Source organism: Phyllostomus hastatus, unplaced genomic scaffold (genome assembly GCF_019186645.2).
Source record: "Phyllostomus hastatus isolate PE091 unplaced genomic scaffold, TTU_PhHast_1.1 phas_scaffold_129, whole genome shotgun sequence".
Lineage (NCBI taxonomy): Eukaryota > Metazoa > Chordata > Mammalia > Chiroptera > Phyllostomidae > Phyllostomus > Phyllostomus hastatus.
In genome coordinates, this window is record NW_025334009.1 from 3,612,759 (window position 1) to 3,628,620 (window position 15,862).

General features: G+C 42.7%; 1 protein-coding gene across 1 annotated transcript in view; it reads right to left on the reverse strand.

The window, feature by feature from the left end:
* The window catches only part of DOCK3 (dedicator of cytokinesis 3), a 268,143-nt gene that overhangs the window by 140,856 nt on the left and 111,425 nt on the right, over window positions 1–15,862 (reverse strand). Inside the window, exon 6 of the mRNA XM_045857241.1 lies at window positions 8,822–8,970. Within this exon, the coding sequence (XP_045713197.1) occupies window positions 8,822–8,970 (149 nt within the window). The remainder of the gene's footprint in view (window positions 1–8,821; window positions 8,971–15,862) is intronic.

Genomic DNA, 15,862 nt, shown 5'->3' on the forward strand with positions numbered 1-15,862 from the left:
GAAATAAAAATGAAAAAATCAAACTTCTATGAAGAAGGTAGAAGCAAACGTACTAATTGCATAGGCTTGTTGCATAGGCTTGTATGATTACTAAGATTAAGTAGTAAAATGTAGACATGCACTTTCTAGCAGGCAAGAAAAAAGGAAAAACGTATTTTCTATTAAAGGATAAAAAGTCAGGTTTTTCTATTAACTAGTATAACTTGCATTATCCTGTAACAGAAGAGCCTGAGTTTTTAAAAAGAAAATAATTTTTTTGAAACCTCACAGCCCTGCATGATAAGAAGATCAGTAATACACTGTTGGCTTAACTATGACAGTCTACAGTTTAATGATAAAATTATGCCCTTGAATCTGATTATTGACATTAATGTAATTTGTAAGAAATTCTACCTTTCTACCACTAGAATCCTGTCTTCTTATATCAAAGAAATACGCCTCTTATTCAATCACCTCTTATTACTCATTGTTAATATTTCTGCAATCATTTCGGGCCTGCGGCCCCTAACGCTGACAGCACGTGCAGGCAGTGCAGGCAGTGCAGGGCTGTGGGGAGCAGGGGAGCGGGAGCGCGTCCTTTCTACCTTTCCTGTCAGAAAAAGCAATTTACATCATAAAGAAAGCTTTTCAGAGATGATCTTAAATATTTAAAATACTTTTATGTGAATGCGGGAAAACAGCAAAAAGTATTGGGAACTGCCCTGCCTGGTATCAGAAGCTGTAACCCCCGCCAAGGCTAAGACTGAGGGAATGACCTTGGACCATAAGCCACCAAGGAGACAAAAGCTTATCTCCCTGGCAGGAGCACCACTTCTGCTCCTTTTACTTCACCTTGCCTGGCCGCCAGTGCTTGGTCAGTTAGCCAATGATGGGTAAGATTCCCCAAGGGGGGAACGACCTAAGACAGGCACGATCACATGAGAGGCCCCCAAGGAAGGACTTCGGGGGCTACAGCAAAAGGGTTATGGACCCTCGCCTCTCAGCTTTGACATAGCCTGAGTCCTCAAGGTCTGTGAGAAAATCTCCTAATCTCTTGGCTGCCTTACTTCCCTTGCTCCACCTAAGCCTGAAACAATGACAGAGGGTGGTGCAGCCCTGTGCTGGAAAGGGCGGGTTCCCTGGGTGATCAGGCCTCAGAAAGAATGTGTGAAATCCTGTGAAACCTGCTTTGTTTAGAATGCTCTCAGTTGAATGATAAGGGTCCAAGGAAGAAGTAAGTTTGTTCCTTAAAGCTTTTTACAGATCTTTAGCTATCTGACCCTGTTTCAAAATAGGCCCTCAGAGTTCCTTGTTATTTGATCCTTACTTCCCGGCAATGAGTAATGAGCTTTACCTGAATTCCTGTGTAAACGAACCCAATAAAAGCCATTGAGGAAAAGGCTCTTGGCCCTTCTTCAAGAGATCGGCCACCTTTCCTCCCCAAGCAGATCATGTCTTGGTAGACTTATTCTCATCTGTGGTGGACAGGGGGGCTCTGCGGACAAAGCTCCCCCACAAACAGACCACAAGATGATATTAGTATTTGTACTAGGAAAGTGGGGTTATACAAGTGATCATTCAAAACATTTTCTAAATTTTCTTAGTCATGCTACTGAAATCTTGTTAAATACAAAAATGAGACAAAATTTTTTAACCACTGAAGGTCACAAAATACATGATGGTCTACATATTAAAATTAAGTAACAAAGAAACCATGGAAACAACCCAACAAACCACATGTTTTCAATGTAATGGCTCAAGGAAAAAACCCCGATGGAGCGAAGTCAACAGGGTGGGGACAAAGTGCGTTCGCTGCGTCGGTGCGCCACACACAGTGATGGGCCCGTCTGGAGACTGGGACCCACGCAAACCCTGTCTTAGCACTGTGACACTCTTACCTTGCTTGTCCAGCAACTCTGCACCCACATACCCATCCACTCTCCTCGCAGACCCTGCGGGCAGCTGGCCAATACCGCTGAGTACCGGAAACAGAGCAGCTGCCAGTCGGGCAAACGGTTTCCATCCAGCCAACGGTCCCCTGAGAGCGGAGGGTTTTCCCTCTCCTTGACTCACTAGGGCAGAGCACCTTCTAATTTCTTGATTTCTTTAGGAAATAAAAAGTGATTAACAGGTATCTGATAAATGAGAAGGCAAGTTCCTTCTACTAAGATTGTGCTCAATGGAGGAAGAGTAGATTTTTCCAAGAGTGGAACTGGGGGACTGTTCTCACTGGAGGCACAGAGGCTGCACAGTGAGAAGCAAGACATGTTCACTACAAATTTCGCTCTGAGAGAGGTTCCTGGCTGTTTCCTTCTACAGCTTACTTTGAGAATAATGAACAGTAAGTGCAGGGAATGGTAAACTTAGTGTTTTCTCTATCTCCACAGCAAAGGGAGGCCGTGCAGCAGAGCAGTTAGGGGCACTGGCTCTGAGGTCAGACTGCCTGGTCTTCATCTTGGCTTTTCCACCGAGCACACCGTCTCGTCGATGTGTTATCACAGGTTGCTGTAAGGACTCATCCATGTAAAGCACTCAGCACACTGCCTGGCACTGTGATTTGCTACTGCTGTTGTAATCACTACCTTGATGTGCTTCATCATTAGCCAATATATGCTTCAAGTACAAGAGAGACGTAGTGTCTGCATAAGGCTCAAAGACATGGACACGAGCAGGAGACACACATCTACATGTATCTACACAGAGATGTGGTGTAGAGCTGAGTTTTCAGAAATGGTCCTACTAATTGCTTAGGTGAACAGTCTCCAAAAAAATAGTCAGTCTTCTCTCACTACCTATCATTCATTGATCACTCACTCATTCGTTCATTCCAGTACTTCAGTAAATATTTACAGCACCTAACCTGCGCCAGGTGCATGCTGAACTTGGGGATGCAGCAGCGGGTAAGAGACAGAGTCCTGGTCCTGTGTTCTTTCAGGTGCCCTCTCCAAGGGCCCTGGACCTCTGTATCCAATTCTTTGAATTTTACATTTGTTTGAATGCTCCATATTCAATTTTGTCTTCTATTGTATCTTTTTTTTTTTTTCCTGGGGCTCCTCATCTGAACCACAGAACGCAGAAACCAATTTAAGTTAATTAATTACATATAATAAATGTTTTAAGGCATGAGGACTTACTTCTTCCTCAGAATTGTTTGAGAAAGATGAAATGTTAGGATTCCTTGTGGGCTGGGCCCTTTTCTAATACTTACAGGACAGACAGCATACTATATGGCTTCATTAACTATCCTAACAAAAATATGGTATATGTATAGAACAATAAAATATAATAAGATATAACTAATTATAGCTACCCTTTCCTGAGTACTTACTTGGGGTGGGCATTGCGTGCACATCATCTGCAAGTACTATGGACGCAGGCAGTGTCAGACCCACTGTATAACTGAGGAAGGTGAAGTGGAGAGAGGCTGACTCGGTGGCTCATTAAGGGAACAGAGGCAGGCTTGCCTCAGGCTGGGTCTGTCTTACTCTGAACTATGGTATTTCCACTATACCTGCTGCCTTTCTACTAATGATCATGATAGTTAAGTACTAATGGCTAGAAGTGATTGTAATTAGTTCAGTCGAAATACTTTGAGGGATGATTTTTGTGTCAATACATCAGTCCAGAAAGTAGCAAATACCACCTGGTAAATGAGTGACCACCAGGCATAAAAACAAACCCATTTTGTTACTCTGATTCATGCACGTACCCCCTGCCAAGTGCAGGCGCTGTGCTGTGCTGTGCTAAGTGTAGGGTGTGGTGAGAGCAAAGAGCGTGTGTGTGTTCGTCATCAAAGCACGACACCCTTATCAGGAGGATTCTGACACAGGCACACTTTAAACACAGTTACCCCAGACTTCTGGCGCAGAGCAAGACACCGATTGTTGGACACCACCTCCTGTCTCAAGAGAATTCTAGGAAGTCATTGGAAACATCTGCTAATTTCAGATGTCCTGAAGTTGGAAAATATCACCATGTCCTTAAAGCTTCAAGGTAAGTACTGAGTCACACACTGTTCTGATTCATAGCTAAAAACCTACCCGGAGGAAACTTGTTGGGGTGGTGGGTGGGCGGCAGTATTTTCTGCAAACTACGACTCACACTGCTGCTGGTGTTTCCTCCCCAAGGGCAACCCCCTCGGTGAGGAACACAAACTGAGCGGGAAGAAGGGGAGGGGCGGGATGGGCATATGAACATCTGTGCGAGCAGGCAGAGAAGAGGTGGAGGGGGGAGAGTATAAAAAGGGAGATATGGAACGAAAAACTAGAAATTACATGTTTATCGGTGATTTGTCTTAAACATGAAAATCACAATAAAAAGATACCAATTATTTCATTTGATACTTATGATCCATAGAAATAGCATTCTAATTCAACAAAAGCTTATAAAATGCTTGCATTTTATTCAAATCTGAACTTTCTACCTGAAGAACAAACACAAAAACTCTATAAATCATTCTAAGAATAACATATTTCTAACGTAGGTACTTTTCTAAGGCAAAAATCAACTAGGTGGTTGGCCCTAGGTGAATGCGACTTTAACTTGGCTGTGCTACAGGTACCGCAGTGATGAAATTAAGAGACTGAAAAGAAACTTTTATAAACATCTTTACGGAGATGTTGAAAATACTAAATTGACACATTAAAATTACATTGCTAGACAAGTTATTTTAAAATTCCCTTGGAAAGGATGTAACTAACGGACTTATCCTTTGTCTAGGAGACTTGAACGAGACAGTTAATTTGAACGGAACTTTGCTTTATGCCCTTCCTGTGTTTTGGTTCCTAAAAATGTAAGAGCACAATTTTGTAAGTGCTGATTCCTACCTGATATGATTTTAATAATTTTTACTTATGGAATCAGTCTACACATGGACTAGGTCAACACATGTGCAACATAAATTTAATGCCCAAATATTCAAATTTTTACCAAATAATTATTAAACTCAAGAAACAAAGTAAAAATTGTTACTATGTAGATGAGGAAAGCTCGGCATCTGAGTTCTAAATAAAAGTGTGAAGTGCCTGTTTAGTTTCTACCCTTGACAGTTCTCACTCAGTTTTAGATCAGGTCTGTACTATGGGGCATACAGGACTCACGGCAGGGTACGGAAGGAAGGCCAAACACCCGTGGAGCAGAAGCACTGGCAGCAGTTTGCCCGGGCTTAAGGCTCACACTGAAAAATGACCCGAGGGACAGTACGGTCCTGCATAAAGTGCATGGGCTGTGGGTCAGTCCCCAGTCCGGACACCAGCTCCACGCCCCACTCTGTAACACTGCAGAAAGGGCCTCTGCACCTCAGTTTCCTTCTTAGACAAAACAGAGCTCTTCTCTTCGAAGAGTATCACAGCATTTCATTGTAACGTGAGTGCAAGTTAGACCAGCACTTAACACAGTGACAGAAGTAGATATACTCAATAAACTATTAACAGCTGTCATCAACAGCTTCTGATATAGGTTCTGAAAAGGTAGAGCTATAAAGTCTATGTAAGAGCTTATAGGTAATTAATATTTAATTACATCAATTAAAATACAAAAATACACTCAGCAAGCATTGATTATGCATCCAACACATGCCAACATCTGCTAAGCATCAGTATTTTGTGGCATTATAAAAGTGTGCTGGGACCAGAGCTGAGGAACCGTCAGGGCATAAATGAAACAATGGGCACAGTTACCAGTGCTCAGCTGCCGTGGGGGACAGTCTCCTTCATATGACCCAACAGCAAGGAATGACTTTCTTTCTGCAGTATTCCACCTCTTCTTTCCAAGTAAAAAGGAAATTTTGAAAAAGAATTAGTTCAAGTGAGAACCCGAGAGAAGAGTCCCCTATTGGTTTGGGGAGCAATATGTCTTTTTCCTTTAAAATGAAAGACCTACAAAGCTCTCATTTAAGTTTTTAAGTGCCTAGTTTTTCCACTGGGAAGGGGAGGGGGAACAGAAAGGAGCGGAAGGGGAAACAAGAAGTGGGAGGGGGAAGGATGGGAAGAAGGCACAGAGAAGTGGGGGAGGAAGAAATGGGGGGAGGAAAAGTGAAGAAGGGGCATGCACTGTGTTCCTGGTTTTAGTTTTTTTATTTGTTTATCAGAGTGGACATATAAATTCTCCACCCAGCCCCCAAGACGCACACACAGTTTGTTGAGAAAAAGATATTAACGAAAGTGGAATTACTCTGTAATTTACTGACAGGTATTTATAATGGTCTTAGCCTTTTTCAACAATTTAAACTTATTTCCAAACTATCATCTCTAAGTTTTTAGATTTGATGGCAAAATCTGGTATCTTTCCAAGTTTTATTATAAAGAGGTATTGATATATCTAAAATAATCCTCTTCTTCTTTCGCTGGTATATATAGTTGCAGTTAAACTGTAACAGTGATTATACAATGTTAGTGTCATCAGTTCAAGTGTTAACAATTTCCTTGGCTTGTGGTAACGTTACTTTTGTAATTATTACTACTACAGACTTTATAATAAATGCACCGATACCATTTCATAACACAGTACTGTCTGGGGCGGAGGAGACAGGACCAGTAACTATGCTGTGAGTTAACACACTGTGTTTTGCTAAGATCTGTACTGTCCAAAGTTAGACTTAGAGAACACTGTACGATCTACGCCATACCTGAACCCACATCGCATCATGCAAGGGGTCGGTGGTGTGTGCCAAGCAACTCGATTTAACAGTCAAGATGTAATGTAAACAAGGATAGGACAGTGTCACTTCAAAAGGTCACAAACAACCAATTTAGAGTTGTACCTTTTTCTTTTCTAATGATGAACAAACAGCATGGCTCTGAGCTGGGCCCGCTTTTTATTACATTCTGGGTTTCCTCTTCCCTGGTTTATTCTTCCACTTCTTTAAGAACACATTCTCAAGTCCCTTATTAAGAGAGGGGCCATTAAAGGTAACTTCTGGATTTTTGAATATTTCATACTCTACTAGATAAGGTGGTTGTTTATCAAATGCTGTCCGGCAGATCATCTCCCAATCATGATGTTCTAGTGTCCAGTGTTACTGGTAAAACTTCTGAGGCCAATGAGATTCTTACTCCTAAAACCTGTTTTGCTCTCTGAAAACCCTTCAGGATATTCTCATCATCCCTGAGATACTGAAACATTGTCAAGTGCCTTGCTGGGTCTTTCCCCATTCATACTGAGTATCTGGTGGGACCTTTCAAACCTAGGCCTCTTCGTTCATTGGCTCTGAGAAATTTTCTTCTATTATTTCTTTAGAGTTTCTTCTTCTGTTAATCCTCACCTGAGGACATGCTCATTGACCTTATAGAGAGCGGAAGTGAGGGAAAAACATCAATGGGCTGCCTCCTGCACATACCCCAGCTGGGGACCGAATCTGCAGCCCAGGCACGTGCCCTGACCAGGAACCGAACCTGCAACCTTTCAGTTTATGGGACAACACTGCAACCAACTGAGACATACTGGCCAGAGCTACACTGTCTTCTTCATTCACTTTTTTCCCTTGGAAATTATAGTGCTTGATGGGGGACCCACTGGCTTGAACATCTGTATTGCTCTTCTTTCTTCAATTATCTCCCATCTTTTTATTTTCCTAGTAACGACATAAAATTACCTTCCTGTTCTTTTCCTAAATGTTTCATTTTGGAAATCACATTCTCCATTCCTTTTTCATAGCATTTTATTCTATATAATGGATCTTCTTGATTCTCCTGGAGGATACTGAGATTTGTTTAAAGTTCTTTACTAATCTCTAATTCTCTCTGGGGCCAGATTATATCATTTGGGATACAGTATTTCGTTTATCCAGTTTCTGTCTCTTCCCTACAGAAGGGTTTCTTCAAATATTTGATAATGCCCAATTGTCCATTCAGATTTGAAAGGTGTTAGAAGTGTGGGGAGGGTTCTGTACATAGGTGGGTAAGTAGCTAGTTTCTCTTTCTGGTAAGTGGAAGGGATCTATCCATTACACTTTGAAACCCTTAAATGCCACAACAGAGAAGACTCTGTAATAAGGTCCCCGTTCATACTCCTCTCCAGTTCTCCCCTCACCCCCCACAGCTGCTCTTTGTGTTTGTTGGTCTGACACGTGGCTGCCACGGCAGTGGCCTCGTGGTGGTGGATCATTCCTTTTGCATACTTTTAGGCCATCCCTTTATTTACAGCTCAAAGGCACACTCCCACCCTCCGTGATTCCGGGAGCTAAAAGGGAGTAGCTGTTTCATTAGCTAAAGTTTCCCCGATCTATGCTGGGCTTCCTCTGTCACTAATCCTCTAACTACTTTCTAATTTCTAGAAATGGGTTCATAGATCTCATTTATTGCTGGTCCTCTTCCCATCATTTTTTAAATTATAACTTGCTTCCAATCTTTTTTTCCCATTGCTCAAAACAGTTTTTTTTAATTGTTGTTCAAGTATAGCTGTCTCCATTTTCACCCCACCACAGACTCCCCACCCCACCCTCGAACCCACCCCCTTTGGCTTTGTCCATGCGTCCTTTATACATGTTCCTTGATGGCCCTTCCTCCATTCCCCACCATTACCCCTCTTCCCCCTCCCCTCTGGTTACTGTCAGTTTGTTCCTTATTTCATATTTTCTCAATAGGTAATGTCTAATTTGATTTCCCAGAAGTGAAAATGGAGGCTGAGAAAGAGTCAGTGAGTAGAACCAGTGAGTGTCCTGTGCTTAAACTAAAAGAAACAACTATAGTCCTCACAGTAAAAATCATCAAAGCTTGGTGGGAAATACAATGGTGACTTTAAATTGCTGAAGAGCAGCTTTGCTCAAGCACGAACCCCAGGAGGAACGACCACAAAGGAAGCCGCAAGGCGCCCACGTGACCGCCCACGTGACCGCCGTACTTACTCGTTCCCCCAGTCCAGGCGCACGGTGACGTGCCGCTTCACCTCCCGCACCTGGTCCTGAGTCAGGTGACCGGACAGCAGCTGCCTTCGGAGGTCAATGAGTTCATTCATCACATGGCGTAGTTTGTAGAAAAGATCTACTTTGTGTTTCTAAAGGGGCATTTTTGGTGTTGGGTGAAATAAAAAAGGGGATATGGAAAAGGAATGAAAGAAGAAAGAGAAATAGTTAAACTATGGAAAGTGCTCATTTCTCTAAATCTCTAAAAAAGACACTGTAGAGAGAAGTTGAGCTAGGAATCTTCAAGTCCTTCGTTTGTACTGAAGACCTCTACAGAGTGACATCTGACCACTGATATGATCGATCTGAGTCATGCACAGAACCGTTTATCTCTACTCCATTCTGGACGGATTTCCCAGTAAATCAGAGCTACCAAACTATGTCAGAATAGAAAGTTACACAGCAGCCTCGATCTGTCTTCCCTGACAGAAGTCACTGTGTCTGTGACTACAGAGGTCCCAACCACGCAGCAGCGTCTCTGGCTTCTCCAGGGGCGCGCTCGAGCTGCGGGAGGAGCGGCAAGAAGCGCCTGCCCTGTTTTGAAGGTACTAAGGCTTCAAAGCCCGAGTCTCTGGAGTGACGTTCCCCCCAGGTCTCCAGGCCTCATCTTGCTTTAATTAGCTTTTGTAAACAGTTATGTGTCCCTGGTGCCACAGTTTTCTCCTCATTTTAGTTTAATAAAAACTGTGACCTTTATAAGAGTTAAGTGGGAACCTTTTCATGAACTCAATGATGTCAGAGTGGCTACACTCACAAGTAAAAAATTTAAGTGCCATGACATGCTTGAGCAAAATGACATACTTAAGAATATAGATTTTAAAACCAAATTCCTATTTGGCTCACAAGTGAAATTTTGATTTTAGAATTTTTAGGTTTCTGTTTATATTATGGAGAAGCATAATTTTATATAATTAAAATTCTTGGAATGTGACTTACCTAAAAAGAATGGTTCTAAACACAGATCGACCTCCACCAGTGATTTCCACCCGCTGCGCTACACACACTGGGGAGCCGCAAACGTCTGGAAGGCGCGCACGGCCCCGACTAGTCAGGGGCGCTGGCGTCTTTGCCCTTCAGACTGGCAAATTTAAAAAAAGACAACCACCAATACAACAGCCACCTGGTGTGAATGAATTTAAAAATATACTTTGGGGGCACCTCGGAATTGTAGCCCCTTGTGTGTGCCGCGAGATGAAAGAGGTTGGACACTGCCAGCCGGCGCTACAGTGCTGGTGAAGTCTCTACCTGAGGTTTCCCCTAAGAGGAGCCTTGCCAAAATAAGCTTGATTGAAGTGGCTATAAATAAAATTAATTACACAGCAAATGAAAAACCAATAGAATCAGCTAATGTTTTCAGGTGGCAGAGATCTCCTGACTGAAATGTTTAGAACATCACACTGCTGAGAAGTCATCTAATGCAGCATTAGACTAGCAAAGTTCCATCTTAAAGAGAAATTATTTTTAACTACAAGACCTTGGGAATAATGCACTCTAACTATATTTCAAATGGCATTCTGTTCCTTCTTTAATCGATGAACATATGAGGAAAAGTCAAGCACCTTGATGGAACGCGACGCTGGCAGCAGAGCAGAATTTACAGAGTCTTGCCAGCTCTGAAAGCAAGAAGGCCTAAGCAAACAGCATCATCTGGCAAATTCAGATCCTGTAGATAAGCAGTAAAGGCAATGTGGTTTTGATAAAACAAGGCTACCTGCCTAAATTTAAAATAGAAAGTTAGAATTGTTATTTTCCCATCAAACCACACACAATGATCCACTGCATATTTACACGAGTGTTTATTCGTTTGCTCAATTAACAAATGCTCGTGGAGTACCAGCTGAATGTGATCCCTTTATTGTCATCAAAAGTTCCTACTCCCATGATGTTTCCCCTCCACAGAGCAGAGGCAAACAAAAAGAAAATACATAAATGATGGCAGCGACAAGTTCTAAGGGAATAAGTTAAAGCAGAACAGGGACAGTGGGTCCCCGAGGGTGGGCTGCTGGGGCGTGGGAGAAGGTACTGCTTCGGGCAAGGTGGGCAAGGAAAGGCTTCTTTGGGAGCTGAACTCTGAGCAGAAATATGAGTGAAATAAGGAGGCAGCATCTGATAAAATGGGAAGTTTTAGGGGCAAAAAAAGAACAGCAAGAGCGAAGGCTGTGAGGAGAAAGCGGACTCGGCACGTCCGTGGAGAACAGAGAGACCAGCGCGCGGGGAGCAAAGCGGACAAGGGGAAGAGGTGAGGAGCAGAGAGACGGGCAGCAAGGACCGACCGGGCAGGCCTTCGGGTGCTACCTCTGGCTTTTAATGCAAGCAACTCAGGGGGCCACTAGGAATCTGCAGCAGCAGAGTGACGTGATATGACTTAAGTCTTGAAAACGACACTCTGAGCGCTCTGTTGAGAGTAAGCCATGAAAAAGCAAAGAGGAAAGCAGAGATTCCAGTCAGAAGGCTATTTCAACGATCACAGAATGCTAGTTCGCTAGATGAAGGTAAGAATGGTGGTGAAAAATATTTTAGGGCTTAGAAGACATGGCAGATGATCTGCTGACAGTTTAGAGGTGAAAAACGAAGTCCAAGATAACGCTTCTGGACTCCTGGTCTACATGGTGGCATGGGTAAACACGGCTCACCTCCTTGCACAACCACATCAAAATGACGACTAAACTATACAACAATCATCACATCAGAAATCGAGTTGAATGGGAGTCTGACAAATACGGAATTAAAGCAACCACGTCCATCCAGACTGGTAGGAGGGGTGGAGAAGTGGAACGGGCCGATCTCACATCCCCATATGGTGATAAAAATTCCAGAGGGATATCTCAGGAGCGAGGAGTCCCAGCCCCACACCAGGTGCCCTAGCCCAGGGTTCTAGTGCCGGAAGATTAGTGCCCATAACTTCTGACTGCAAAAGCTAGTGGGGACTGAGTCGGCAGAAGAAGCTTCTGTAGTCCCAAGCAGTTCCCCTCAGAGAACCCACACACGGCTTTACTCAGGCTCACGCCCTCTGAGCTTCAGCACCAGGGTAGCAGCTTGAAAGGCGCCAGGGCATATGGGGAGGAACTAAAGTGTCTGGCACCAAATAAAGAGCTGGGGGACAGCTTTCTCCCAACAGGAGGGTAGACGGAGGCCACTGTCCCTTTTCTGAACCTTCCTCCCACAGAGCCAAAGGGCCAGCAGGCTGGTGCCATATCTGAGACTCCATCAACCTGGCCAACACTGTTTTCCCTGCCCTGGAGATCCTCTGAGACACCATCCCATCTGATACCCTATCCCCCCAGATAATCCATCCAACCCAACTTACAAGGGCCTACCTAAGTGTTATCAGTGACCTTTCCATATGAATGGCTGATCTTGGCTCCTGCATCACAACTTCTAAACACTCTCAAATAAGCAGCAGCCTAAGCAAGCTCCTAGACCCTCACCTCTTGCTAAGTGGCCCTAAGCATGGCACTAATAGCAGGCAGCCTAGATTCACAGCTTAGCTTCACCTGAGAACCTTTAAGCCCAGCACAAGTAACAGCCATCTCAGACTGCTTTATAGCTCTGGCAGGGTGGCCCTAGGGGGAAAACACAGGTGGGGGCTAACCTTGGTGTGTACCACCCAGGAAACCCCAGAGCCTGTGCACCCAGTAGACAGCTACAGAACACCACTACCCTGCCCCTGCACAGCTGATCCTCAGTGGAGGAAGAGGTTGATGGTCACTGGACACAGACATCCTTGCAGCTGACTGGTCTGCGTAAATCCCTCCCACTGACCTGCCAACAGCAATCAAGGTTCTACTACAAGAGGGAGGTGTACTCAGTCCAAACAAAAGGGTGCACCTCGAGTACCTGGCACGGGTGATAGCGGAGGCTCTGCCACGGGACCCTACAGGTCACCGACTAAAGTAAGCCATGCTACCAAGAGAGAGAGTCACAGAAGTTCTACCTAATACATAGAAACAAACAATGGGAGGCTGCCAATGTGAGCAGACAAAAAACATGGCCCAAATGAAAGAAAAGATCAAAATTTCAGGAAAAGAATGAAACAAAATTGAGATAAGCAATCTATCACATGCAGAACTCAAAATACTGCTTATAAGGATGCTCAAGGAACTTAATGAGGACCTCAACACCATAAAAAAGTTCCAGTCAGAAATGAAGGATACATTAATTGAAATAAAGAACAATTTACAGGTACCCTGGCTGGTGTGGCTTAGTGGACTGAGCGCCAGACGATGAACCAAAGAGTCATCGGTTAGATTACTAGTCAGGGCACATGCCTGGGTTGTGGGCCAGGTCCACAGGAGGGGGCACATGAGAGGCAACCACATACTGATGTCTCCCTCTCTTTCTCCCTCCCTTCCCTTTTCTAAAGAGAAATAAATTTAAAACTTCTAAAGAACCATTTACAGGGAAACAATAGTAGAATGAGTGAAGCCAAGAATCAAATCAGTAATTTGAAACATAAAGAAGCAAAAAATATCCAATCAGAAGAAGAAGAAAAAGGAATCCAAAATTAATGAAGACAGACAGTGTAAGCAGCCTGTGGGACAACTTCCAAAGGTCCAACATTTGCATCATAGGGGTACCAGAGAGAGAAGAGAAAAAGCAAGAAATTGGAAATCTATTTGAAAAAATGAAAGACTTCCCTAATTTGATAAAGGAAATAGACATGCAAGTCCAGGAAGCACAGCAGTCCCTAACAAAATGGATGTAAAAAGGCCCACTCCAAAATACATCTTAATTAAAATGCCAAAGGTAAAAAAAAAGAAAAAGAAAAAGAAAATCTTAAAAGCAGCAAGAGAAAAGCAGTTAGTTACCTACAGGGAAATTCCCATAAAACTGTCGGCTGATTTCTCAGAGGAAACTTTGCAGGCTAGAAGGGATTGGCAAGAAATACTCCAAGGTATGAGAAGCAGGGACCTAGAGCCAGGATTGCTCTGCCCAGCAAAACTATCATTTAGAATTCACAGGCAGGTAAAGAGATTCCCAGACAAGAAAAACTAAAGGAGTTCATCATCACCACACCATTATTATATGAAATGTTAAAGGGACTTATTTAAGAAGAAGAAGACCAAAACTATGAACAGTAAAATGGCAATAAATATTTATCTATTATTAGCAATTGACTCTAAAAATCAAACTAAGCAAACAAGAAGCAGACAGACAGAATCGTGGATACAGAGAGCATTTTGATGGCTGCCAGATGGGAAGGTGGCATGGAGAGACAGGTAAATAGGTGGGGGGAATAAGAAGTACAAATAAGTACTTACAGAATAGCCATGGGGATGTAAAGTACAGCATAGGAAACGGAAGAGCCAAAGGACTTACCGTATTTTTCGGACTATAAGACACACTCTCCTACCCCCACCAAATTTGGGAGGAATAATGGTTGTTAATGCTGCTGTTGAGTTCTGTTTACATTTACATTGGTGAAGTAAGTATTGTTACCTATGTTATTAAATATTTTACTACATGTTTTGCTTCAACATTTGTTTTCCTAATCTAAAACCTAGATGGGTCTTATGGTCTGAAAAATACAGGTATGCATGAGCCATGGGCATGAACAATGGTGTGGGGATTGCCTGTGGGAATGGAGGGTGTTTGGTGGAGGAGGGTAAAGGGGAAAAAATTGGGACAACTGTTAACAGTATAATCAATAAAGTACAACTTTTAAAAATAAAAATAAATCAGCAACAACAAAGAAAAAACAAAGATCACCCTTTATTTCTGGCCTGGTAACACATTAGAAAGAGGAAAACAAGATTTAATTTGGATTTGCTAATTTGGTATTTGATATTTAGAGGTCAGGAAAGTCAGATGTTTTTAGCAAAGAAAACAATGAAGGAGTGAGCAGGAAGGTGAAAGGAAAAGCAGTATTGAGAACAGGGTTTTAAGGAAGACTTTGTCGAATGCACTGAGAGGTTAAATAAAATATAGACTGAGCACTGATCACTGGATTTGGCATTACAGTGGCCATCACGGACCTGTGCAAGGGCAGTTTTGATGGAATGAAGTGAGTTCACGAGAGAACAGAAAATGGATGAACCTAAAAGGTATTATGCTAAGATGAAATTAATCGGACAAAGACAAACATATGATATCACTTGTATGTGGAATTTAAAATGAAAACAAATGAACAAAGAACAAAAATAGACTCATAAAAACAGAGATCAAATTGGTGGCTGCCAGAAAAGGGGGTGGGGAGAGAGGGTGGCTGAAAAAGAAGGAAAATGTAGTTTAAAACATTGTGCTAGCCACATGGTAACAGATGGTCAGTAGACGGTGTGAGGACCACACCGAAAGGTCTATCAATGTCAAGTCACTATACTACATACCTGAAACTAATATAACAATGTATACCAGCTTTATTTAAATTAAAAAACAAAATGAAAGAGAAGAAACGGAGACAGAGTGCAGACAATTCTTTTGTATAATTTTTAGTATTTAGAAGCAAAGAAATAAAGTAGCAGAGAAGGTTTGTTTGATCAAAGGACAGAACTCAGGTTGTTTGTACGCTGAAAGGAAAAATCTAGTGAAGAGAAAAAATTTGATGATGCAGGTGTTAAATCCTTGAGTAGCCTAAAAGAGGTTGGGTCCCAGAAAAGGGAAGGTTTTGCTTAGGCCAGATACTCTAATGCCATGAGCAGCTGGGAGATTTGGTGGAGAATTATATTTTCCCTCTAGTTGCTTTAGTCTCAAGGAAATAAAAAAGCAAGGCCATCAGCTGACAGTGAGTGGGGTGGCAGCGGGTGGTAGAGGTTTGAGAACAGAAAAAATATAAAGAGTTTCACAGAGAGAGTGTGGTAAGACAAATCAGCAAAGGAAAGGTAGTTCAACTGCCAGATGGCTTTGAAATTTGTGAACATTAATTAAAAACTTGTGCTTTTTTAAAAGCCAAATACATCTGACCCTTGAACAACATGGGATTGAGCTGGGCAAGTACACTTAAACATGAATTTGTTTCAGTAAATATCTACTCTTTGCAGTCCATGG